General features: G+C 39.0%; 1 protein-coding gene across 1 annotated transcript; it reads left to right on the forward strand.

The window, feature by feature from the left end:
• Positions 1-771: 771 nt before the first annotated feature.
• Positions 772-20,334, forward strand: LOC127445515 (RING finger protein 150-like). Its single transcript, XM_051705659.1, has 7 exons — positions 772-1,442; positions 6,988-7,238; positions 8,462-8,533; positions 9,016-9,098; positions 17,373-17,469; positions 17,581-17,791; positions 18,761-20,334. The coding sequence occupies exons 1-7, from the start codon at positions 989-991 to the stop codon at positions 18,877-18,879; spliced, it is 1,287 nt and encodes a 428-aa protein (XP_051561619.1). The 5' UTR covers positions 772-988; the 3' UTR covers positions 18,880-20,334.
• Positions 20,335-26,696: the final 6,362 nt, after the last annotated feature.

Genomic DNA, 26,696 nt, shown 5'->3' on the forward strand with positions numbered 1-26,696 from the left:
ACTGCACAGCATGTCAACTGGAACTGCATTTTATAAATAACCATATACTTGGGAAAACAAATGATGCTAGGAAACTGAAAACCAAGTTTTCATACTTAAAAAGACTAGTAGATATGTGTCCTAACAAAAAGTGCCGATCCTGCGTGAGACGCTGAAAAAACAGTGAGAAGTGGTGCAATGGTCAAAGACGTCCCTCTAGCTTGTTAACATAGAAAACAATTTAAAAACAGCACAGACATACGAAAACAGTATGAACGGTCCCTAACTATGGCACCATTTTCCTTCACATTTTTATTCTATCCTTTACTTTTCAGAAAGAAAAAAAAAACTACAACAAATTGCATTGTTTGAATCAAAAGGACCAAAGGACCATCTACAAAGAAACCAATTACTACACTGTTTGTTATATTACATTTGATACTGAATAGCAATATTAAAGGGTTAATTATAGTTATTCACTAATGGAGTTCCAAGAGTTCTTCTTAAATTATTTTGCCACATGCCGATACCTAGTTTTTATTACCTATTATTACAGGCCCTTTTTTTTATTGTATGATATTTAATTTATTAATTTAATAATTAATATTATAATCACTGTATCTTGTGTCGTTATGCTATTGGCTATAATATATATATATATATATATATATATATATATATATATATATATATATATATATATATATATATATATACAGCAAAATTATATACAATTGTATTGTTCGTAGTACCTGGCAACCTTGTCGTTACCGTCACATCAAGTGCAAATGCTGCTGGTGACTCGACATGATGGTGGACAGCATATATAAGCCACTTTTAAAGGACGACGGAGTTTGACATGGAGGTGTTTTGAGTTAATTGCGTCTCAGTTGTATTGTTGGGTTGCCAAGTCATGCATTACTCAAACACCATCCCATATTGAAGAACAGGAGGGATAACGGATCTTTGCCAGCTTTGAAAACTGTTGTTTGGGATAATTTGTGGAAACATGGCAATGTCCCTAACGCAAGCCTGTCGGAGTCTTGCCCTGACTGCATGGCTACTGTCCTTATGCTTTGTGCATTTGCTGTGTCTGGACTTCACAGTGGCAGAGAAAGAGGAATGGTACACTGCATTTGTCAACATCACCTATCTGGATCCAGTGACATCTGAAATCAAGACAGAGAAGACTGAGTGTGGGAGATATGGGGAACACTCTCCTAAAAGGGATGCCAAGGGCTTTGTTTTTATGTCTTCTCTTCTGCAGGACAGGCAGGCGTGTGACAGTAATGCTAAATTCCCTCTTCCAAATCCCAACAGTCCATGGATAGCACTGATATCCAGAGGGAATTGCACATATAGAGACAAAATCAGGCATGCTGCTAGACTCAATGCATCTGCTGTGGTCATATTCAACGTGGGCTCCAGCAACTCCAATGAGACTATAACAATGCCACATCAAAGTAAGTGGAAACTCACCTTGGTGCTTTTGCATCCACAGTCATTCTTAATGTATTCTGTTTGTCAAAGGCAGTCACACTAATTTGTTGCAACAGGTTTCTATAGCAATGCATCAACATGTTTTAATGACCTGTTACATTTCTGCCATCATTGCATTTTGATTATACCTGGTCAAATCCAAAATTTCAGAAACTTCCCATGCTGAAATGTGATTTTGTTAATAATTATTCTGAAATAAGAAACATGTAAATAATGATCAAAGCCAAAATATTAAATGCCATGGATCAGAATTTACTGAGTAATACATAAAAAAAAGTCAACGTGTAAATTTTCGCCTATGATTTCGGAGCAAAACTACAGGTGAAAAAAAATACCTTAGAATTGATCATATTCATTAAAAGTCCGTTCTGAAACAGAATCTACAAGGATTTTAACATTTATTTAGTACTTCTAGAGATATAGGCTCTCCAACTTCGGAAAAACAATTCTATTTTTGGACTCACACCATTGGGATATAGTGCAACAAGTGCTGAAGTCAACTGATCTTAGGAACAGTCCTACCTGTCTCTGTGTAAAAATTAAATGATGGTGCTGCCACCTTTATAAAGTTCTCTTTTTTATCTGTAGTTTCGCTCCAAAGTGATCAGGTGAAAATAGTTATTTTGATTCCTCTTTACACAATACTGGATTAAGCCATAAATATGACATTTAATATTTTGGCTTGATGAATGGAAAAAAAGTGCCCCCACTCAAAGAAATGTCCCCATAAATCGATGCCAGGGGACAGATATTGCATTTTATTTCAAAAGACAATTTATGGCACTGATTCTGATGTGGAAAAAACAGTCTCTTGACAGTGAATTTAGGTGGTATATTTACTTTGTGAGGGACTGTGATTTTTGCATCTGTGTGTCATTAGCAAGGTAACATAATAACAGTTCAATAGGTTGTTTGAATACATGACACGTGTCAAACAAGGCAAGGCTAGTTTATTTATATAGCACATTTAATACTTGATGGATATTCAAAGTGCCTTACTTATGCATAATAAAGAAAACGAGATAAAACAAACATCCAAGTCAAGTTTGATAATAAATAAATCTGATTCACATGATTTATTTATTACAAAAAAAAAGAAAAAAAAAACATGCATTGCAAAATCCCCACGATTGTTGTCTTGACTTGCATTTAGTGACACATCTGAAACATCTAAGTATGTACTCAGCATCCTGTGTATTTATTAGTTTAGTTGCCACATGATTAATCAACATTTGCAGTCACTGCATGTTTCCTCTTGTTAGATTTTTATAACATGTCCAGATCACATTACACCCCAAAATCAAAGGCAGAAATAAAGAAAATAAAGCATATTTTTAATATCATTAAGATTTTTAGTTGACAATTTCACATTAAGCAAATTTCACATACATACAAGAAGTCCTGAGTCCTGGAAGATTAGAGCCCTGAGATTAGCTAAGCTATGTAAAATCATTGCTTCACATGGTAAACATTAGATGAAGGGCTCATCATGTTTTCCTGTACTTTTCCTGTACACATGTACCACACATTTTTAGACAGAATGGTATGTTGGTAAAATCAAAGGTGAGGCTATATACTGTTAAAAACCACCCTCTTGAAACAAACTAAAAACACTAAAGATGCTGTAAGCGATTTTAGCGTTCTGAAGCTTTCACGTGACTGTGCCGTTGAATTAGCCACGCCCACTCATTCAAAAACCCCGCCCTCCAAAGATAATTTTGAGACCAAAACTGAGCAAAAGAGCAGCATTGTTTGTTCCTGTAGCTGTCAAATTCAACAGTGGCACTCAACTGACAAACATTATGAATCATATCCTCAATGATCCGCTTAAAATGAGAATGAGCTAAATGATTGACAGGTGAAAAGGTCAGTGTCCACGGATACATTTTTTTTTGCTGTATACAAAGTCTACAGCTGTCACAGAGACCGGTGAGATATCTCAGGACACTTATTTCATTCATATCTTTAAGGAAATAGGAACATTTTTTGCATACTTTTCCATGAAAAAAACAGCTTACAGCACCTTTAAATATAGCAACAATTCAAGCTAAAATGGGATAAGAATTCTTAAAACTTAATACCTTGAAACTTACAGTAGCTGCTAACAATATTACGGTATCTTAAAAATAGACATAAATACTTAAAATAAGTCATTTCACAATTTTAAGCATTGAATTATGTCAAGTTTTTGGAGTACACTAGCATATAGATGACTTCAAAGCAAATAGACATGGACTAAAGGCCAGATAACTCCAGTTTTCAACAATCAAGATTTATCTTGGAAATTTAGAAATAAGTATGTGAAGTTAGAAATAAGTGTAGCATTATCTGTTGCTTAAATAAGTAAAATCTAAATGAAAATGTCTCATTTAAAGGCGCACTCAGAATTTTTTTTAATATGTCGCCTTGGACTTACACTGACACCTAGTGGACTGGATGTAGCATCACTCAAACGCAATAGTTTTCAGGTACAGATGCCTATGTCAAAAATGACTATTCATAGTTAGCCATCATTAATTAAATCTGTCAGTGAAAGTATCCAATAACAGGGTGGTTACTGAGATTAAGCGTGTAGTAGTCAGCTGGTCATGTGATTCTAAAATGGCAGCCCCCATGAGGGCGCCCCTGCCCCATGTAGAATAAAACAGCTTTTATAATGTTACTAATACGACTGGAGTCTTCATCTCATGTGAGTGCTCAACATTTTATAAATATGCATTAAAATTACTATTAATTTATTTAGGAGTAAATCTTTTTAATGAGGAATAAAAGTTATCGAGTGCAGCTTTAAGGTATTGTTTATTGGATTATAGGTTCAAGAGGCCATGTGTTTCTTCACTGATAGTCAGAACTGCTCAGGATAATATGCTAACAGAGGCTGTTCTCCTTTCAGCTGTGAGGTTGATTCTATTAGGCTGCCATAAACACTGGTATGATGGACAGCGTTATATAAAACACGGCCGTGCTGGACTATCATGCGTGTGGGAGAGACCTTGTGATAAGCCTGCGGGTGGATTCACTCTGTGAACACTTTATAAGTGTTGGACCTGCTACTGTTTGTGTTGGCCTAGTACGCTAAGACATTTCAAAACATTTACGATTCAGGCTGGACTGTTTTGTGCTTTATCTCAGCAGTTTGACAGTCTGAACAACTCAGTCAGTTTCCATGGTAAACAATCAGTTCTGTGCTGGAGACTGACCTGAAATCTCTTTATGTCATCCAGATTGTGTGGTCAAGGTTGAGTCACTGCTAGAGATCAAGAGGTCCAGAGCTTCAAACAGCTACATTTTCATTTACATTTCAACATTTTGCTTGGCTGTTCGGAGTGGTTGCTTGGCCTTTGCCAGGGTGTTTTGGGAGGTTGCTATGGTGTTCTGGTGGTTGCTAGGGTATTCTGACTGGTTGCTAAGATTGCTTGGGTATCCTGGGTGGTTTCTAGGGCATTGGGTATTCTGAGTGATTGCTAGGCCTTTGCTAGGGTGTTCTGTGGTTACTGTGTAGCTGCTAGGGTGTTCTTACTGCTTGCTAGGGCATTGCTTAGGTGTTCTGGGTGGTTGCCAGGTGTTTGCAAGAGTGTTCTGGGTGGTTGCTCAGCCTTTGCTAGGGTGTAGTTAGAGGTTGCTAGGGTGTTCTGGTGGTTGCAATGGCATTGTGTTAGCGGTCTGGGTCGTTACTAAGGTATTCTGAGTGGTTGTTTGGCATTTGCAAGTTTTTTTTTTTATTTATTTTTTATTTGTGAGGTTGTTAGGGTGTTCTGACTGGTTGCTTTGACATTGGTTAGGTGTTTTTAGTGGTTGCCAGGTGTTTGTAAGGGTGTTCTGGGTGGTTGCTAGGCTATTGCTAGAGTGTTTTGGGTGGTTGCTAGGCCATTCCGAGGTTGGTCTGAGTGGTTGCTAGGCCATTATTAGGGTGTTCTGGGTGGTTGCTAGGACATTGGTTGGGTGTTTTTAGTGGTTGCCAGGTGTTTGTAAGGGTGTTCTGGGTGGTTGCTAGGCTATTGCTAGAGTGTTTCGGGTGGTTGCTAGGCCATTATGAGGGTGGTCTGAGTGGTTGCTAGGCCATTATAAGGGTGTTCTGGGTGGTTGCTGGGCCACTGCTAGAGTGTTCTGGGCAGTCGTTAGCTATTGCTAGAGTGTTTTGAGTGGTTGCTAGGCCATTCCGAGGTTGGTCTGAGTGGTTGCTAGGCCATTATTAGGGTGTTCTGGGTGGTTGCTAGGACATTGCTTGGGTGTTTTGAGTTGTTGCCAGGTGTTTGCAAGGGTGTTCTGGGTGGTTACTAGGCCATTGCTAGGGTGTTCTGGGCAATTGTTAGGCCACTGCTAGAGTGTTTTGGGTGGTCGCTAGGACATTGCTTGGGTGTTTTGAGTGGTTGCCAGGTGTTTGCAAGGGTGTCCTTGGTGGTTGCTAGGCCATTGCTAGAGTGTTGTGGGAGGTTGTTTGGCCATTATTAGGGTTTTCTGGGCGGTCGCTAGGCCATTGCCTTGGTGTTCTGGGTGATTGCTAAGGTATTCTGTGCCATTGCCAGGGTGCTCTGGGAGGTTGTTAGGGTGTTCTGATGGTTGCTAGGTTGTTCTGATGGTTGTTAGGTGGTTGCTAAGGTATTCTGTGACATTGCCAGGGTGGTCTGGTAGTTGCTAGGGTGTTCTGGTAGTTGCTAGGGTGTTCTGTGGTTGCTAGGGTGTTCTGGGTGGTCGCTAGGCCATTGCCTTGGTGTTCTGGATGGTTGCTAAGGTATTCTGTGCCATTGCTAGGGTGTTGTGTGAGGTTCTTAGGGTGTTCTGATGGTTGCTAGGTTGTTCTGATGGTTGTTAGGTGGTTGCTAGGGTGTTCTGACTCATTGCTAGGGCATTGCACAGGCATTCTGGGTTGTTACTAAGGTATTCTGAGTGGTTGCTAGGCCTTTGCTAAGGTATTCTGGTAGTTGCTAGGGTGTTCTGTGGTTGCTAAGGCTTTCTGTGTGATTTAGATAGATAGATCGATGGATGTCTCTGTAACACATGGCCTCTCATGGCTGTATTACTATGCCATGTCAACTCACTAGGAATCAGTAAATTCATCAGCGGCAAACTCATGATTGAAACTAAGCATCAAATCAAATGATAGCGCTGATGCAATGAGTTGTTATGATTTAAGAGTCCAGTAGAGGTAGAGACATGCAAACAGACCTGCAGCTGTGCTGTCACTGCTCATAATAACTCCAGACTGCACACACTGAGCTGTAACAGTAGCTCTATTTTTACCTCTGTATCGCAGTATTAGCAGCACAGGCCTGCAGCACACCAGTGCTGCCACACGGGATCATGAAAGGACCTTAAAGGCACAGACACACAAGTGACTGGCACTCACACTCACATTTAATCAAAATAAATGTTGCTCTGTTTAAGCATACCCGAATTGAACATTCGCAAGATTCTAGCCAATTACTAACTTCAAACTAGTTTTAGAATTTAGTTTCCTTTTGAGTTTTGAGTGCGTATTTGATATTTGACGCAACATCATCTCTTTAGGTACCGGTGATGTGGTTGCTATCATGATTCCGGAGCCCAAAGGTCGTGAGATCGTCGCCCTGTTGGAGAAGAACATCACTGTGGCGATGCACATCACCATCGGCACACGCAATCTGCAGAAATATGTCAGCCGCACCTCTGTGGTGTTCGTCTCCATCTCCTTCATCATCCTCATGATCATCTCTCTCACCTGGCTTGTCTTCTACTACATCCAACGGTTCCGCTATGCCAACGCACGAGACCGCAACCAGGTGCTGTAGTGTCAGAGTAACAAACACAACATTTCTGGAATTTAATGAGCATTCAGTTTACACAATATTTACTTAAAATTCACCCACAATTCTTTGAAAAATAAATTGTTCATTATTTGTTGATGAGGCTGTCGGTTGATTTTGGAACTGACACAAGGAGGAGCTACACATTTCCCGTTAATGGACACCAGTTTCGGGAAGCGTACAGATTGCTGAGTGTTTGTCATTTACAGAAATTTCAGAAAATGTAAAAAATAGTCTGAGTGCTCCAGTTACACACAAGTTTTAACAGAATAATTAATGTAAGTGCTTTTATAAATTGCTAAGCATCACATTTCTGCCTTTAAACCCTCAAAAACATGGCCCCATTCACTTCCGTTGTAAGTGCTGCACTGTAATTTCGAGTTTGTATTTTTTTATTTTTTAAGAAATAAAAGAACGAGGGGGACCTGGGTAGCTCAGCGAGTAAAGATGCTGACTAACACCCCTGGAGTTGCGAGTTTGAATCCAGGGCGTGCTGAGTGACTCCAGCCAGGTCTCCTAAGCAACCAAAATTGGCCCGGTTGCTAGGGAGGGTAGAGTCACATGGAGTAACCTCCTCGTGGTCGCTATAATGTGGTTCTCGCTCTCGGTGGGGCTCGTGGTGAGTTGTGCATGGATGCCACAGAGAATAGCGTGAAGCCTCCACACGTGCTAGGTCTCCGCGGTAATGCGCTCAACAAGGCATGTGATAAGATGCCGGATTTACGGTCTCAGACGTGGAGGCAACTGAGATTTGTCCTCCGCCACCCGGATTGAGGCGAGTCACTACGCCACCACGAGGACTTAGAGTGCACTGGGAATTGGGCATTCCAAATTGGGGAGAAAAAGGGAGAAAAAAAAAAAAAGTAAGAAATAAAAGGACGAATTGAAATTATTTGTTTGTGGTGATCAACATTATGCCACTAATGCTGTAAATTGAGCTCACCTTTATTGAACCCAGAATATTCCTTTTAAGAATAAACATTTAAGAAGATTCGTGTTAACGCCTTTGTACAAAAAAGTTTCAGTTTTCACTGAATGTTCATAAAATCATTTGTAATGAAAAATAGAAGCATTTTTTACCAATGATCTTAAACAGAAGGACCACAGTGTCTCACTGCTTTGTCAATATGGTTGAATAATATATTTGTCAATATAGAACTTTTTTTATCTGTAGAACTAATGTTTAATATGTTTTGCAGAGGCAATTGGGGGACGCTGCAAAAAAAGCCATAAACAAGTTACAAGTACGAACCATCAGGAAGGGTGACAAGGTATGGCACAGTCAGCACTTCTATATACTTGATGTAAATCTTATTTCTATAGGGTGTGAGTGGACCCATTAAAATGATTCAAATGTCTTAAATTAAATGTTATTCACAGAGGTCTTAAATCTGTTGACGGAAAGTCACCCTAGTATTATGGAGGTGACTTTTGCACGGGCAAGCACCAGTAACTTTTTCTTTAAAGAATCTAAAAATATATTTTATCAAATCTGTTTATCAATATTAGCATAAATTCTCATATATCTTATAATGATAAATGCCTGCAATATTCTAAATGTATTACTTAAACATGTCTGTGTGCAAATCATTTAGAGTTTTACTTGAAACCCGTCTGTGACTCATTCTTATTTGAGAAGCTTTTCGACTTTATGATCCTGACTGGTATTTTTCCATGAAATCTCTATTAGAGGAAGTTTGCTCCAGCACAGTACAGACACCCACATCCTGCTTCTTCTGTTCCCTGTTTCTAGGAAACTGAGTCGGACTTTGACAGCTGCGCAGTTTGTATCGAAGACTACAAACCTAATGATGTTGTCAGGATACTGCCTTGCTGGTAAGATCACAAGATATTACAGAATCAGCAGTCACTGAAAATATGCATTCTGATTATCAGATGAAGATTAGGCAGTGAAGATAATCACAATATAACGCATATTAAAGCAATGAACTTAAATATCTGAAACGTTTCTACGCAAAATTCATCCATTCCAAAGCTAGATCGCAACCCATTTTACTTTTATAATCTGACGTATTTCTGTTTGATGATATCTGACGAAACAAACAGGACGTTCAGTGAGAAAAATGTTAGCGGGGACTTAATTCATTGTGAATCGATTAAATCATAAAGAGTGGATGTTAACAGTCAGATCTAAGTGGTTGGAGGGGAGCAGTTGAAAAATAAGAGGGATCTGTGTTTTCAGTAGAAAAGACATTTCAGAGGTGGAGCAAGTTGTTAAATTTTGATAAAAGATTACAAAGACTATTTTTTTCTTTGGAATAACAAGAACCGATGAACTGAACACATTAAAACCAAAAACATGCATTAAGAAAGTAAATACGATCAATTTAGACTTAACACATTAATTCAGTGTGATTAATTATATAAAAAATAACACGTTCAAATATGTATTGCAATTATGTCCCTGAAGCGTAATAAGGAATATTCGTACCGTAAGAGCAATTCAAACTTGAAGTATCCCCTGTTTTCAGCAGGGGGCAGTAAGCAAAACTCCAGCTGCTTAGGCAACGCACAGCTGTACAGACAACAACAAAACACACTTGCTAGACACTAGCGACAGCTTTCAAAAACAGCTGGATAGAGCACAATTCCAAATGCAGGGTTTCAAAATATGTTTAATTTGACACAGCGACCTAAAAACACTGGGTTTATGATAGCACGTAACCAAAGTGAGTCGCTCCAAATGCGTCCGTCTGATGCAGGTGAACGTTTACAAGTCCTCAGAAAATCCCTTATAATAAATCTTTCTCTGACAGATTGACAAATTCAATTGGAAAATTTCAAAATGGATTGCTGTGGAATGTCTGCCAATGATAGGCTTATGTTCAATATGAAAATAAACAATACAGTATATCCCTTACCAAAAAATCTAAACTTGCTGCAAACTTACCGCTCGTTATTTTCACATGCAAATGAACTTGTGATTCGCCGCAAATGTTTGCCAGAGGTTTGCAGCTCTTCACCGGTAGTGGTGAACCTCCAGCAAACCTTTGACAGCAATGGATAATCTGTGGCGAATTTGTGGCAAGTTTGTGGCAAATTGAGGAAATTGTCTGCTTCTCCATGCGAGAAGCAGACGTGTGAGACACGAGCTCTGCGAACTTTACTAGTTTTTTAATTATTTTCATGTTATAATCCAGTGAGATTCAATACACCCAGTTACATATTTGCTCTTTGAGGTAAACATGGCAAAGAAGTCAAAATCTTCAGACTCTGGAGACATTAAAAGACACTTACGTGTTCAAGCTGAAACCTCTGATGGGCCTGCGAGCCGGGGACGCGATTTGGACAGCACGTCGGTAGATGAAATTTAGTGTCAACTGTCCAACATCTCGGTAATGCTGACGAAGGTTGTTGCTGACTTGGAGGATCTCGCTGTAATATGTCGATCGATTACGGCGATGGAAACAAAATTCTCTTGAGTTGGTTACAAGAGTGACAGAAGTTGAAAGACGTATCGATTATCTTGAGTCATCGCAAAGGGAATTATCCACTAATCTGCCCGCGTCCAAAACAGATTTGGAATTAATTTCGGAAAAACTGGAATATTTCGAAAATATGAGTAGGAATAACATACAAATTGTTGGAATTCCTGGGCATGAAGAGGGCAGAGATATGGTGAAATTCCTGGACAAGCTCTTCCCGAGTCTGCTCGACATAACAGGTCATAAACTGGAAATCGAGCAAGCTCACAGAGTCCCGGCTCGCAGAACTGCTGAGGGAGACAGGCCCCGATCAATTCTGGCCAAATTTCTGAAATCATCCGATAAAGATCTCGTGTTGCACCAGGCGAGGAGCAAAGGAAAGCTTTCTTGGAGGAATCAAATGTTTTCTTGTTCCCGGACTTTGCGAATTCGACAAGAGAGAAACGCGATCGGTTCAAGGAATGTAAGAAACTCTCACACCAACAGAAGATCACTTTTGCACTGATGTTCCCGGCCAAACTGAGAATAGAAACGAAGAATGGTCACAAAGTATTTACATGTCCAAAACAGGCACTCTCCTTCATAAATACATTGGAATAAGCCATTTGATGTTTCTTATATTAGTGGACTGACTCGCGGTTCAGGGACTCTATTATCTGAGGAAGCTGGGTGCCATTTTTGTTTCTTTTTGCACTGGCTCTGCCTAGCGGCTGGAGTTTGTTTTGTGGCATGACGGCCAGATCGAGAATGGACACTATGGATGACCGCAAAATATCAACATGCTCACATAAAGGACGTCTTTTATAAAGTTGACGGGCTGAGTAAGTTATGGTATATTCTTCTTTTCTTTTTTTTTTCTTTTTTTGCAGCCTCCGAGTTAGTTTGGCTCTTGATCATCCGAGGAACCGGGATGCCGGTTTTGTTTTTCGTGCTGGCTCCGTCTAGCGGCTGGAGCTTGTTCTGTTGAATAACTCTCCTTTGGAACAGCTGTGGATAAATCTGTTCATTCTTTGTGCTTATGCCTCCTGTTGGCTGGAGTTTGTTTTTGTGGAGTATTTTTAAGTGACAGTAGAATGATTATGTCAAAACTCATAACAGCCGTCTCACTGAACAATTGTTTGTCTGTCCGAGGAAATTGAACGGCATTATATCAGCTGGAGTTTGTTTTGCGGAGGAACACACCTTCGAGACGGTTCTGTGAATGAATTTACATGTTCTTTGTGTTTATTCTGCCTGTTGGCTGGGGTCTGTTTTACAAAGTATTTTCTGTTACGTAATTTTGCCTCACAAAATTTTTATAAAAGCACTGGACTTGAGCAATCCGATGGCAAAGTTGTTGCGGGGGCTCTTGTAGGCGTACATGGACTTTTTAAGTTTAGAGGGATTGCGCAGAGTTAATGCACACGTTTTTCTTTTTTCTGTTTGTTTTGTTTCAGGGGGAACTTCAGGGTTTGATTGTTGTATTAATGGGGAATGTGGTCTGTGTAATTTTGTTTTTGACACACAATTTTTTATTTTTTTATTATATCAATATGTCAAATGTTAATATGAATAAGTTGTCTCTCCCCACATGGAATGTGAATGGGTTGGGGCACCCTATAAAAAGAAGGAAGGTTATTTCTTTTCTTAAACGTAAGAAGTATGTTCTTTCTTCAAGAAACACATCTTTCCCCGCAGGAAGCTGAAAAATTTGGTAAGATATGGGGTGGACATGTTTTCTTCAGTGCTGGCTCAAGTAAGAGCAGGGGAGTCATTACATTAATAAGTAAACATCTACAATTCAAATTTATCAAACAGATTAAAGATAAATTAGGAAGAGTCATTATTGTTTTAGCAGAAATTCGGGGCAAAGGTTGATTTTGGCTAATATTTATGCGCCTAACATGATCAGGGCTTTTTTATCGATATGGAAGGGATGCTGCAAGCCGCTGGCACCCCTCCTGATATAATATTGGGAGGAGACTTTAATCTTTTGATGGACTCAGTTCTTGATCATAGTGAAGCCAAAGTGTGTAAGCTCCCTAGAGCAACAGTGATGCTTCACAGGATGTGTAAAAATCTTGGTCTTGCAGATATTTGGAGACTTTTGAACCCATCTGGTAGAGACTATACATTTTTTTCATCAGTCCATAAGATTTATTCTAGAATAGATTTTATATATATATATATATATATATATAAGTCCCTAATTTTATCTGTTGTTGATTGCTCAATTGGAAATATCTTAGTCTCGGATCACGGCCTGGTGAGTTTAGAGGTGTTGCCATAAACAGAGAAAAATAAATAATATAGTTGGTGCTTTAATGTATCCCTTTTGCAAAATCCTGATTTCCAACAAATGTTAAAGACCGAAATCAGTGTTTATATGGAGACCAACTGGTCCTCAGAATCTTCTGTGGGCGTGGCTTGGGAGGCACTTAAGGCGGTTCTTAGGTGTCGGATCATACAGTATGCCTCATTCACCAAAAAAATCCAAAGCACGAGAACTTGTGGAGTTGGAAGGGAACATTAAAAGTTGACAAAAACAGATGGCAAACAGCTGAAGCGCAGAATGACATCTGATGGCCTCAGAGAATTGACTCGATTAAAATATAGATATAATACTATTTTGTCGCAGTTTTGGTTATTCAGGGCAAGACAGTCATATTTTGAGGAAGGGGACAAAGCAGGGAAGCTTTTGGCTAGATATATAAAGCAGAGAGAGTTTTTTTCTACCATTCTCTCAGTGAAATCTGCTGGTGGTGAAATTTTTACCTAGGCCACTTTTATCAATAATGCTTTTAAAGAGTTCTATTTTGATCTTTATAATTCTATGATTTCGTCTACTGATGAAGATATTAGAAACTTTGTGGAACCATTAGAACTTCCTAAACTGACGACTGAGCAAAAAAACTCTCTTGATTCTGAGATAACCTGGAGGAACTTGTCAAGGTAATTAAGGCCTTACCTACAGGCAAAGCTCCGGGTTCTGTTGGTTTTGCTGCTGAATTTTTTTAGATCTTTTGCTACAGAACTGGCTCCACATTTGTTAGAAGTTTATACAGAATCATTAAAGAATGGAAAGCTTCCTCCAACTATGACACAAGCCCGGATCAGTCTTGATTCTTAAAAAGGACAAAGATCCAAGTGTGTGTAAAAGTTACCATCCAATTTCCCTGATCCAGCTAGATGTAAAAATGTTGTCAAAAATTTTGGCTAATAGTTTAAGTAAGGTTATGACATCTCTTATACATATAGATCAGGTGGGGTTTATTCGGGGCCGCAGCTCTTCTGATGACATTAGTCGTTTCATTAATATCATGTGGTCAGTAGCGAATGATCAGTCTCTGGTCGCTGCCATTTCACTTGACGCCGAAAAGGCGTTTGATATGGTAGAATGGGATTATCTTTTTAAGATTTTAGAAATGTATGGGTTCGGGAGTACATTCATTGGTTGGATTGAGTTACTTTATAGACACCCTGTAGCAGCGGTACAAACAAATGGATTAATTTCAGATTATTTTACTCTGGATAGGGGCATTCGGCAGGGATGCCCTCTTTCCCCATTATTGTTCTGTCTTGCCCTGGAACCATTAGCAGCCGCAATAAGAAAGGAGGATGGTTTTCCAGGGGTGGTGTCGGGAGGTGTGGCGCATAAGCTTCTGCTTTACGCAGATTATATTTTATTATTCGTCTCCGACCCCACTAGATTTATGCCTTGCCTCCACAGAATTGTTGTGAATGACTTTCACAGGGAGTACAGGGGAAACCAGGTTTCTTCCACTCAGGTAAGAGTTTCTTTAATGGAATAACTTTTTTTTTTTTTTTTTTTTACAGAGATGCCACAACACGTCAGCTTCACACTTACATGATACTCTTAAGCGTCACAATATAGACTTTAGCTTCACAGTAAGACTGTAGCTTCACGAAGAGCTTCAAGACCCAGACTCTCCCTGGTCTGCTGACGATGTGGCTCTTTTATGCCGCTCTCCCCATGCTCACTGTAATTAGAGACAGAAGTTAGACATAATTTAGCTCAGGTGCAAGCACCCTTACCGCTTTCTCTCTCTCCGGACGGACACTTGACCACACCCCCGCTGCCACAATTATTAATTCCTTTTCCAAGTTCTCTGGATACAAAGTCAACTGGTCTAAATCCGAAGCTTTAGCTCTGACTGCGTACTGCCCAGTAACGGCCTTTCAGCCAGGCACCTTTCAGTGGCCCAAACAGGACAACAGGGTATTTGGGTATTTTATTCCCAGCAAATTTGTCTGATTTAGTTAGAGTTAATTTTGACCCTTTAATTAAAAAGTTTTCGAGCAATGTGGACAGATGGGCTTCATTACATTTATCGATGATTGGGAAGATTAATGTTATTAAAATGAACTGTATTCCAAAATTCAGCTACCTGCTACAGTCATTCCCTATAGATTTCCCTTGATAGAATTGCGAAGTCCTTTATTTGGAATGGTAAACGTCCCAGACTACATTCCAACAAATTACATAGGCCAATTGACAAAGGTGGGTTAGGCTTACCCAAGATTTTGTTTTATTATTATGCGTTCGGTCTCAGGCATTTGGCTCATTGGTCGCTTCCACCTGAGAGAGTCCCTCCCTGGTTTTCTATTGAACAGCAAGTCCTTGCCCCTATTTCACTATTGCAAAGACTTTATATTAAACTAACTGGAGAAGTTAAGTCACACCCTGTTATTTCACATTTGCACATGATTTGGACAAGAGTGGCCAGAGTATTTAATTCGGACATTTATTTAAATGTTGCCTCAAGCATATGGCTGAACCCAAAATTATGTATCAATAAGTCCCCTTTCTGTTGGTCAGAGTGGATTGTGAGAGGGGTTGTTACACTCGGCGACCTGTATGAGAGTGGAGTGTTGAGATCTTTTGAGAATTTGGGTCATCATTTTGGGATTCCCAGATCTCAGTTTTATAGGTATTTACAGCTGTGCCACATGCTCTGTACTATTTTTGGGAGTTGCACACACCCCCCTAAAGCAGCAGATGCTTACTGATTACTGCTTTTGGAAAAGGTCATGAGGCATCAGTGTATTACTCCCTGCTGGTTCAGAGTCTGGGGGATGGAGCTTTAGCTTCTATCAAGAGATTATGGGAAAAAGATTTGAATTTGGAATTGGAATTGGAAGAGGTGTGGACTAGGATTCTAAAAAATGTCAAGTCTGCATCTAGAGATGCAAGGGTTCGCCTTATGCAATTTAAGATTTTACATAGATTTTACTGGACCCCCTCTAGATTATACAGGCTTGGTCTTAAAGACACACCCAAATGCTGCCGTTGTCAATCAGAAGTTGGAGACACAACTCATGCCTTTTGGGGGTGTGTTAAGATTAAAAATTTTTGGATGAAGGTGCAGAGCTATTTGTTTGACGTTTTGGGCACTCAGGTTTTGCTTTGCCCCAGACTTTGTATTTTGGGCAACAAAGCGATCATAAATTTGGGTTTTAACAAGTGTTATGATTGACAGACAAGTCATTTTAAGGGGTTGGAAGTCCGACGGAGCGCCATCATTTCCAGAGTGGTGTACAGAGATGGGGAGGGTGGCAGCGTTTGAAGAAGGGGTATCTAGAGGATTGGGTAATTTGGACTCGTTTATGGGAAAGTGGGGCAAATATTTGGCATCTTTGGAGGGCTCTCGGGGAGGGACAGTGGAGAGAGAGATGTAGAGGTTATGTGTGTGATTTATTATATTTTATTAATTATTTTATTTTTTAATATTTGTTTTTGTGTGTCTATAATTATGTGGGACCACTGGGATGTTCTTATGGGTAGGGTTGGGGATTGGGGGGTTGGGGGTAGTAATAGATGGGGTTAAGTATTGATTCTGTTTGTATATGTTCTTGCTTTTTTGTGTTAATATAGGAATCAATAAAAAAAATGTTCATGTAAGTTTGTGGCAAATTTGCCGTGAACTCTCAATTTTTGTAAGGGATTGCCTTCTTAGGCCACTTTTCGTCTTGAATTTTTTGTTGTTTTTTATCCTCTTTTCTGGCAGTTTGGAATGCCTAATTCCCACTACTTAGTACAACTTACCACTCATCGCGACCGCGAGGAGGTTATCCCATGTGACTCTACCCTCCCTAGCAACCAAGCTAATTTGGTTGCTTAGGAGACCTGGCTGGAGTCACTCAGCATGCCCTGGATTCTAACTCACAACTCCAGGGGTGGTTGTAGCGTCAGTACTACCCAGGCCCCCACTTTTCGTATTGTTTAATCAATGCTTTACTCGTCTGCCACAATAATGTAATTAAATATATTTAATATTTATAATTATTTAATCATTATATATTGAATTATTTTTTAAGGCTTTCTCAGCAATACTTATATATGCGATTAATCAGCATTTAATGTAATAATTTGATTTAAAAAAAAATAATCGATTGACAGCCCTAATTTTAATATAATTTTATTGAATTATTTATTCTGTATGCGCAGTTAAATTATTTTGATTTGCAATTCAAAAAAAGGGCCCGTACAATGTCCATTATAATACCAATGTGTAAAGTAGGATAAAGTTTTTTCCACTGTTGCTGAAGTCTAGCCTCAAGCTTACAGCTGCAGCACAGCCCAATGTTGGTTGCTTCCAATGTAGTCATAGACTTGTAGTAATGTTTCTCTAACTGCACTTGTTTCACTGTGCTGTTTTGTCAGTCATGTGTTCCATAAGAACTGTGTGGACCCTTGGCTTCAGGAGCACAGAACTTGTCCCATGTGTAAAATGAACATCCTAAAAGCCCTGGGAATCCCGGTAAGAGTGGCATACTTCCGGTTGAAGCTACCCTGTCTTCTGTGTTATCTTCTTGCCTGAACATTGTATAAACTATCCACTTAATAATGCTTTAATGTATCATCCAAACAGTCCAATTCAGACTGCTTTGATGATATCCCTCCTGATTATGAGATGTCAGTCGGTGGCCCGCCCAGCAATCCCATGACAGGGGCCAGTGAAGTCACGGTGGGTGAGAACTCTGTGGTCCTTGATCCAGCTGTCAGAGCAACAGGCCTGTTGCACATTTACCACGAGATAGACTCCTTTCCGCAGGTCCAAGAGAGCAACCACATCGCCAGCAGTGAGTATACATAAATGATCATCTGTCTGCAGGCTCATAATATACCATGTAAACACACATGCTTCTAGCTATGCAAGCCTGATTTTGTGCCTCACTGCATTCTAAAATGTGTCTGAACGCATTTCATAGCACAACGCAAGTGAGTATAAATTGTCTGGAGAATATGGCCTGAATTATACTCTACGCAAGTACATTAAGGCAAATGCTTCTAGCTATGCAAGCTTGATTTTATGCCTCATTGCATTCCAAAATGTGTTGGAATGCAATTCATAGCGCAGTGCAAGCGAGTGCACATTTTCTTGTGTCTAGAGAATATGGCCTAAAATAAAACCTACTCAACACAAGTATGTGCTCAATTTCGTGCTTTTTGTTACTGAAATGTGTCAAACCGCACTTTATAACGCAACACGAGTACATTTTGCTTTCTCAGCATTGCCACAAAGGCTGCTATAGCAGACATTAGCGTAAACGGTTTTCTTCTACATTCACTCTCCTCTTTCAGGTCAAATACTGTCATGGTGTATCAACAATTTGAAGAGAATCTAGCTGAGTTACAGTTAAATTGTCAGCATATTTATAGCTAGCTACCTAAATAATAGCACATCCAGTTTAATGGCACTGACATTTGAAGGTAACTCTATCGCCCCCTTGAGTACTGGAGTTAGTTACAGCCACAGCAACGTGTGCAACGTCAGATCACAGTGACCTGTATTGCTTCCCTTGGATCTGGATTGGATTTTTTTAGTCTGAGTGCTACTTTCAGCTCTCATATATATTTAACTGCTCCTCTGGCGTCAGCTTATAAGAATAGATTTGCTACAGTTTGGTCTCAAGTACTGAGAGATTGTAAAGCAAATCTCTACTTATAGCGAGTCTGATCTATTTTTTTGACCTGTTATTTGGAGGTTAGTTTTGATATGATGATAGTTTTTATATGTTGCCTTGGTGACCGCTTTAATGTTTCCACAGGTGAGCACCAGCCCTCTTTAAGCATTGACTCAGACACCTCCCTCATAATGCCGGTGGAGCTGGTCCTGTCTGATGTAGAACTTCAGTCTGAACCAGAACTTGATGAAGTGAAGTCCTGAAAGCAGAACCTGAAGACTCAATGTGCCATAAATGGAGAAGAACTGCAGTGGAGCACAAAGGCAAAACAAGAACATAAAGCAATAGCAGCACATGTGTGCAACCTCCTTTATTGACCCCCTGGTCTCATCAGCCTTGAAAACCTTGAAAGTTCCACATCCACAAAAATGGCATGCTTCTGTTTTCTGAATGTATCCATGTCAATTACCTGTCTTCGAATCTTGAGCTTGTTACCAGACTTGAAAAGCCACATGTTCCTATGAGGGCATGCCGCATTTAGATGTTTCCATACCGCTTTGTGGAAATTTGGACTGTTTCAACTTCCCTATGGGATCACTGCCAATATACGCCCAGCCCAGATATTCCAAAAACAATTCATACAACTACATGCATATAATGCATAGACGTATGAGGCCAACTGCATTTGCTTTGAGTGTCAAAAGCAGGTTGTTTGTATTTTAACCAGCATCCATGGACGTCCTACTGTAGTTCTTTAAACAGTCAAGTGTCATCACAGACAATTCTTGTGAAGTATCACCAGTGCTTATCGTATGCAAAACGGACACTGTTCGCGCATCATACATGTCATATCATCTCACAGCAACAAGATCTTCCCTATTAAGTAGACCTCCATTTTCATGAGAACTAGGACTGCAGTTGCATTATAGATGTGTGTTTGATCAAGACAGCAGTTACAGTATCACTCGTTCAGTGAGATGTTAAATAATAGGTTTGTCAATCATAATGTCACAAAAGCACAAGTGAAACTAGATACTTTCCATTAATTTTTTCTTGATGATGTGTTAGCTCTTCCACTGATGTGAGCTTACCAGCTTTTGGCTAGAAACATACTCCCAAAACTTTTCAGTGTGTATGAAGCCATATTCAATTTTTGTCTGGCATCAGTTTGCCAAAGTTTACCCCTTTAGAAGAGGCTATTTTTATTATGAAAGGTTTAAAGGAATAGTTCACCCAAAAATGAACGTATTGTCGTCATTTACTCACCCTCACATCATTCCAAACCCTATATGACTTTGCTTCTTATGCAGAACACAAAGGAAGATGTTTTAATGAATATCACAGCCCGTCTTCTCAATATAGTAGCATCTGATAGTGACTCGCTTTAAAAAAAGAACCAAAAGTATCATAAAAGTAGTCCATTCGACTTGTGTGTAATATTACAAGTCTTCTGAAGGCATACCACAGGTTTTGGCGAGAAAGACTTGAAATGTATATAATATTTCAGTGAAAGTATTGTCGTCTGTTGTCGTGTTGACAGGAGAGCTTGAATTAATTAATGCGCAATGGGTGTCAAGATTTTGTACGTTTTCTTAAAGGGATAGTTCACCCAAAAATGAAAGTTCTCTTATCATTTACTCACTCAAATGCAGATGTGTTTGACTTTCTTTCTTCTGCAGAACACAAATGAAGATTTTTAGAAGGATATCTCAACTCTGAAGGTCCATACAAAACAAGTCAAAGGTGACCAAAACTTTGAAGCTCAAAAAAAGCACATAAAAGTAATCCATATGTCTCCAGTGGTTTAATCCATGTCTTCTGAAGTTATATGATAGGTGTGGGTGAGAAACAGATTAATATTTACTATAAATTCTGCCCAGTAGATGGCAATATGCACAAAGAATGTGATTAAAAAATTACTTAATTATTGACCTGTTTCTCACACACACTTATCATATTGCTTCTGAAGACATGGATTAAACCACTGGAGTCGAATGGATTGCTTTTCTGCTGCCTTTATATGCTTCTTTGTGCTTTAAAGTTCTGGTCACCATTCACTTGCATTGTGAGGATTTACAGAGCTGAGATATTCTTTTAAAAATCTTTGTTTGTGTTCTGCAGAAGAAAGAAAGTCATACACATCTGGGATGGCATGAGGGTGAGTAAATGATGAGAGAATTTTCATTTTTGGGTGAACTATCCTTTAAGCTTAAAGTGAGTAACTATCAACTGCATTGTATTGAAAAGATGGACCGGAATATTCTTTAAAAATTATTCTTTTGTGCTCCACATAAAGAAAGAGCATCATATGGGTTCGTATCGACATGACAAAATGGTTCATTTTGGGTAAACTATTCCATTAAAAGAAATGGTTGTGTTTAGATGTTACAATTTAAAGACCAAACATTGAAATCTCAAAATGGTTTACCAATGGTCATAGATATTTTGTAGAAGGTGAGTTCTCAGTATATAGACTTGAGCTTGGTCTCTTTACTCCTCTTTAATGTGCCGATGCTACGTTTGAGTTGTTAAGAAGGTTAGTAGACGGTCTGAAATCTGTGAAAGTTTGATTAATAAGCATCTTTTAAAACCGAGAGCACAACAGATTGCAGTTTGCTTTTTATTCTGCACTGTAGGAAAGTGAAAGACTGTTGATGAATGACATATTTTAATATCAAAGGGTTTATTTTTCTAAAAACAAAAACAAAACCAAAAAGTAATGAAATTGCAGAATAGCACATTAATATATTTATGATTTTTTTTATTTTAGTGAGTTGTTCTTATTGTTTCCCTTATTTATACAATATTGAACATATGTGTCATGTATTCTATACACTGTAGACTGTTCTTGCTGTTTACAGAGTGTCTATATCACCGTCAAATTTCTATCATAGCAGTTATTTACATAAGGTATTAGGTAATTTTATTATGATATTTAAATACTGTATCATTCTCAGTATTAGTTTAAAATTAGTCTTTGTCTCAAGATGCACTTCCCCAGCTAAAAGCGCTTGTCCCCAGAATGCACTTCTCCAGTCAGATGGGCTGATGCACAAAAGAATGTTCAATTCGCATAACCAAAGCTTTCATGTTTGTTTTCTCGCAATAGAACTGTTTGCAGTTTCAATAAATGGTATTTTCTTCACTGAGGAGGGAGTTTGAGAATGTTTTGGTCATACATTGGACCATGTAAAGACAATTATAAAGCACAAATACTGTATAATCATAGTCTTTACATAAAATGATTTGATGTTGTTGGACAGTAACCTTCCTTTCATTATGAGCATAATTGCCCCCACTTTCTTTCACCCCTTTCTTCAGTGGGTTGCCATGTTTTGTTTTGGGCTTTTTTTTTTTTTATCTATCAGTGCAATAAAATTATAAGTGTGCAAAATGTTTTACTTTTTTTTTCAATATACTTTATAACCTTAAAAAAAAAAAAAAGAAAATTTTTTAAAAACACATTTACTAATTCAGATACAAACCTGGCCACAATTCCTTTTACTTATTCATGCAGTTCTGGCTTATATCAAAGCTATTGCACATTTTCTCAACTTTATCCCCTTGTTTTCAGAACATCAGGTATTCGTTTTTAGTATTGTATTCTTGGTCGTTTTGTGGCCAGTTAACACCTTCATAGAAAGCACTTTATCTACATACTTGAGAAGCATACTGAGAAAGTTCAAATTTGTCAAAGTGAATATTTATGTCAGCTTATAAACTTTAAGAGGGCTAGAGAATCAGATATAGCACATCTTGTTTGGCAGGTCTGCACTTTTAATAACTGGTTTGGGAATTGTCATTTAAAAGGATTGTATACTGCTTCAAGCAGCGTTCTACTGTATTGCTGTTTTTGTAAATACATTTGGCCATGTAGATGTAGTTATATACAGAATTTCCTGTATAGGAGTACTGATCGTGAGGGACAGTAAATTTATTGAGTTTTCCAACCATTACTCACCTTGTTTTGAATTATTCAAAATATATGTTTACAAATCATCTTTTCCATTATGTTTTAATATAGAAATGCATCTGCCTGAAAAACAGGTTAGTTTTTGATTAGCACAGACTTGACAACATACAGACAACATAAAAACTTGTATGTTGAACTTGAATGTTTGCAATGTTTTCAATTGTCATTGAACACATTCATTTGCATTCTAACATTTAATTGAAACTTGCATGGCCTGTCAATATTGTCTGTAGTTCTGTTTGGAAATTACACACAGCACCTTTAATCATTAAACGGTTGCATAACTGTAATTTGTCTAGCTCTATTGCTCTTCAATTGAGCAGAAAACAGCAGTTGTTTCCAAGCAACAGTTAGTGTAAAGATGACAGACTGATCATGTAGAACACACTGTACAGATCCTCATTTCCAAATGTGCTATTCAAGTCACCCAGTTGACATCTGGTGTGAGAACCAGTAAACACAATGACAGCTTTGTCAACAGAACTTAACCCTCCCTGACATTATATTTACACTGTTGCACAGTTTTCCATTGTGCATTTAGATGAAAGGTGAAAATAATTAAAAAGAGCTCAATATGACTGCCATCTTTACATCTTCATGCTGCTTTAATGGACAATAAATCAGTTGTAGACTTTTTAATGTTGGCACTATAAGCAGTTATAGCAACAACATAGCATCATGCTAGAAACCACTCCAAACATATTAGCAACCGCATGGCAACACGCTAGGTATTGCTCCGAACACCTTAGCAACCACATAGCAACATGCTAGAAACTGCTTCGAACACCTTAGCAACAACAGAGTAACATGCTAGAAACCACACCAAACAGCTTAGCAACCGCATAGCAACATGCTAGAAACTGCTTTGAACACCTTAGCATCAACATAGCAACATGCCTAGCAACATGCTAGAAACAGCTTTGAATGCCTTAGCAACTGCACAGCAACATGCTAGAGACAGCTTTGAACACCTTAGCAACAACATAGCAACATTCTAGAAACCACTCCAGACAGCTTAACAACCACATAGCAACATGCTAGAAATGGCTTTGAACACCTTAGCAACAACATAGCAACATGCTAGAAACTGCTTCGAACACCTTAGCAACAACAGAGTAACATGCTAGAAACCACACCAAACAGCTTAGCAACCGCATAGCAACATGCTAGAAACTGCTTTGAACACCTTAGCATCAACATAGCAACATGCCTAGCAACATGCTAGAAACAGCTTTGAATGCCTTAGCAACTGCACAGCAACATGCTAGAGACAGCTTTGAACACCTTAGCAACAACATAGCAACATTCTAGAAACCACTCCAGACAGCTTAACAACCACATAGCAACATGCTAGAAATGGCTTTGAACACCTTAGCAACAACATAGCAACATACCTAACAACATGCTAGAAACCACACCAAACAGCTTAGCAACCGCATAGCAACATGCTAGAAACTGCTTTGAACACCTTAGCATCAACATAGCAACATGCCTAGCAACATGCTAGAAACAGCTTTGAATGCCTTAGCAACTGCACAGCAACATGCTAGAGACAGCTTTGAACACCTTAGCAACAACATAGCAACATTCTAGAAACCACTCCAGACAGCTTAACAACCACATAGCAACATGCTAGAAATGGCTTTGAACACCTTAGCAACAACATAGCAACATACCTAACAACATGCTAGAAACCACACCAAACAGCTTAGCAACCGCATAGCAACATGCTAGAAACTGCTTTGAACACCTTAGCATCAACATAGCAACATGCCTAGCAACATGCTAGAAACAGCTTTGAATGCCTTAGCAACTGCACAGCAACATGCTAGAGACAGCTTTGAACACCTTAGCAACAACATAGCAACATTCTAGAAACCACTCCAGACAGCTTAACAACCACATAGCAACATGCTAGAAATGGCTTTGAACACCTTAGCAACAACATAGCAACATACCTAACAACATGCTAGAAACTGCTCCAAAAGACTGCAACTGCACAGCAACATGCTAGAGACAGCTTTGAACACCTTAGCAACAACATAGCAACATTCTAGAAACCACTCCAGACAGCTTAACAACCACATAGCAACATGCTAGAAATGGCTTTGAACACCTTAGCAACAACATAGCAACATGCTAGAAACTGCTTCGAACACCTTAGCAACAACAGAGTAACATGCTAGAAACCACACCAAACAGCTTAGCAACCGCATAGCAACATGCTAGAAACTGCTTTGAACACCTTAGCATCAACATAGCAACATGCCTAGCAACATGCTAGAAACAGCTTTGAATGCCTTAGCAACTGCACAGCAACATGCTAGAGACAGCTTTGAACACCTTAGCAACAACATAGCAACATTCTAGAAACCATTCCAGACAGCTTAACAACCACATAGCAACATGCTAGAAATGGCTTTGAACACCTTAGCAACAACATAGCAACATACCTAACAACATGCTAGAAACTGCTCCAAAATACTTCGCACCAGCACAGCAACATGCTAGATAATGCTCTGAACACCTTAGCAACCACATAGCAACATGTATAGCAACATTCTGAAAACCACTCTAAACATCTAAGCAACTGCACAGCAACATGGTAGAAACTGCTTAGAACACCTTTGCAATAACATAGCAACATGCCTAGCAACATGCTAGAAACCACTCAGAATGCCTTAGCAACCGCACAGCAACACGCTAGAAACAGCTTTGAACACCTTAGCAACAACATAGCAACATGCTAGAAACCACTCCAAACAGCTTAGCAACTGCATAGCAACATGCTAGAAACTGCTTTGAACACCTTAGCAAAAACATAGCAACATGCCTAGCAACATGCTAGAAAACACTCAGAATGCCTTAGCAACTGCACAGCAACACCCTAGAAACAGCTTTGAACACCTTAGAAACCACATAGCAATATGCTAGGTACCGCTCCGAACACCTTAGCAACCACATAGCAACACACTAGAAACCGTTTCGAACACCTTAGAAGCTGCATAGTAAAGCCCAGGCAATGACCCACAACACCCTGGCATTGTGGTGGAGAGTTTGCACAGACAAACACCAGTTTATTGAACTTGCTGAACAAACTCTTCTGACTATGTTGAGAAACTTCAAATTTGATTCACCCATACCAACATAGACAAGCCCCAGATTGTCTATGGAGAACATGTCCAAGCAAAGTCAGAATATTTTTACAGTACCACTGGGCTGATTCTAATCATATCCTCATTACCCATTGTAGAGGAAAGCAGAGGAGGTATACTGTGCTTAGCAGAGTAATGTCTGTGAAATCAAGCATGGAAACAATCAGTTAACTTTTTTTCAGGACCTCTCCCACAAAGTTTCCTCTCATTTTAGCTGTAAACACCAGAGGTTATTCTGTTATCAATTTGTGCACTGCATGTCTCTAAGTACCTACATATCCTGACTTCTGTCTATAGAGAGAATAGACCTCTTCAGAACAAGTAAATTCCAGAAAGAAGAATAGGTTTACCTGACTACATGTAGCCCTTCCACTTGTTTTATCATGAGAATATTAGCACAGGCCGTTCTAACCTAAAAGCATGACCTCAATTTACAGCCTGTTCCTTATTATAGCCTTCAGTTAGATCCTACAGCACGGGCTACAGTATATACTGCTTATAATCTCACTACAAGAGAAAATGTCACATTAGATAATTCTGTGGTTCTGCATGTTGCTCACAATGTGCAAACCAGTTCTCTCTCATTTAATTAAATGTCAGATTAGCAGTGATGGATGGATCGCTCGCTGTGTGCTTCTGCATCCTGCCAAATTTTGAACTGAAACTTTTTGCCATTCTTGATTTTGTCTAGGATGTCAGTGGTGCAGAAATCTGATTTACGGCCATAAATGAACACATAAAATGATAGTTACAAAAACATGAAGCAGAGAACATGAGAACACATCTAATATAAGTATCCATATATGTGATATGTAGGAATTCAAAGAACATATGTGTCATATATGTGTATATTTGGGGAAAATATGTTACATATAAGAAAATTGACTATTTTTTAGTGTTTTGCAATATACTGCATGTTGCATGTATTTTTAATATCCATGAAAACCATACA

The sequence above is a fragment of the Myxocyprinus asiaticus genome, chromosome 8, assembly GCF_019703515.2.
Source record: "Myxocyprinus asiaticus isolate MX2 ecotype Aquarium Trade chromosome 8, UBuf_Myxa_2, whole genome shotgun sequence".
In the NCBI taxonomy this organism is placed as follows: domain Eukaryota; kingdom Metazoa; phylum Chordata; class Actinopteri; order Cypriniformes; family Catostomidae; genus Myxocyprinus; species Myxocyprinus asiaticus.

What these genes read in the sequence shown, in the direction of transcription:
- LOC127445515 (XM_051705659.1), top strand. Translation starts at nt 989, where the DNA reads ATGGCAATGTCCCTAACGCAAGCCTGTCGGAGTCTTGCCCTGACTGCA. An exon ending in TATAACAATGCCACATCAAA is followed by an intron (nt 1,443 to 6,987) that starts GTAAGTGGAAAC and finishes TCATCTCTTTAG; the next exon opens with GTACCGGTGATGTGGTTGCT. An exon ending in GTCAGGATACTGCCTTGCTG is followed by an intron (nt 9,099 to 17,372) that starts GTAAGATCACAA and finishes CTGTTTTGTCAG; the next exon opens with TCATGTGTTCCATAAGAACT.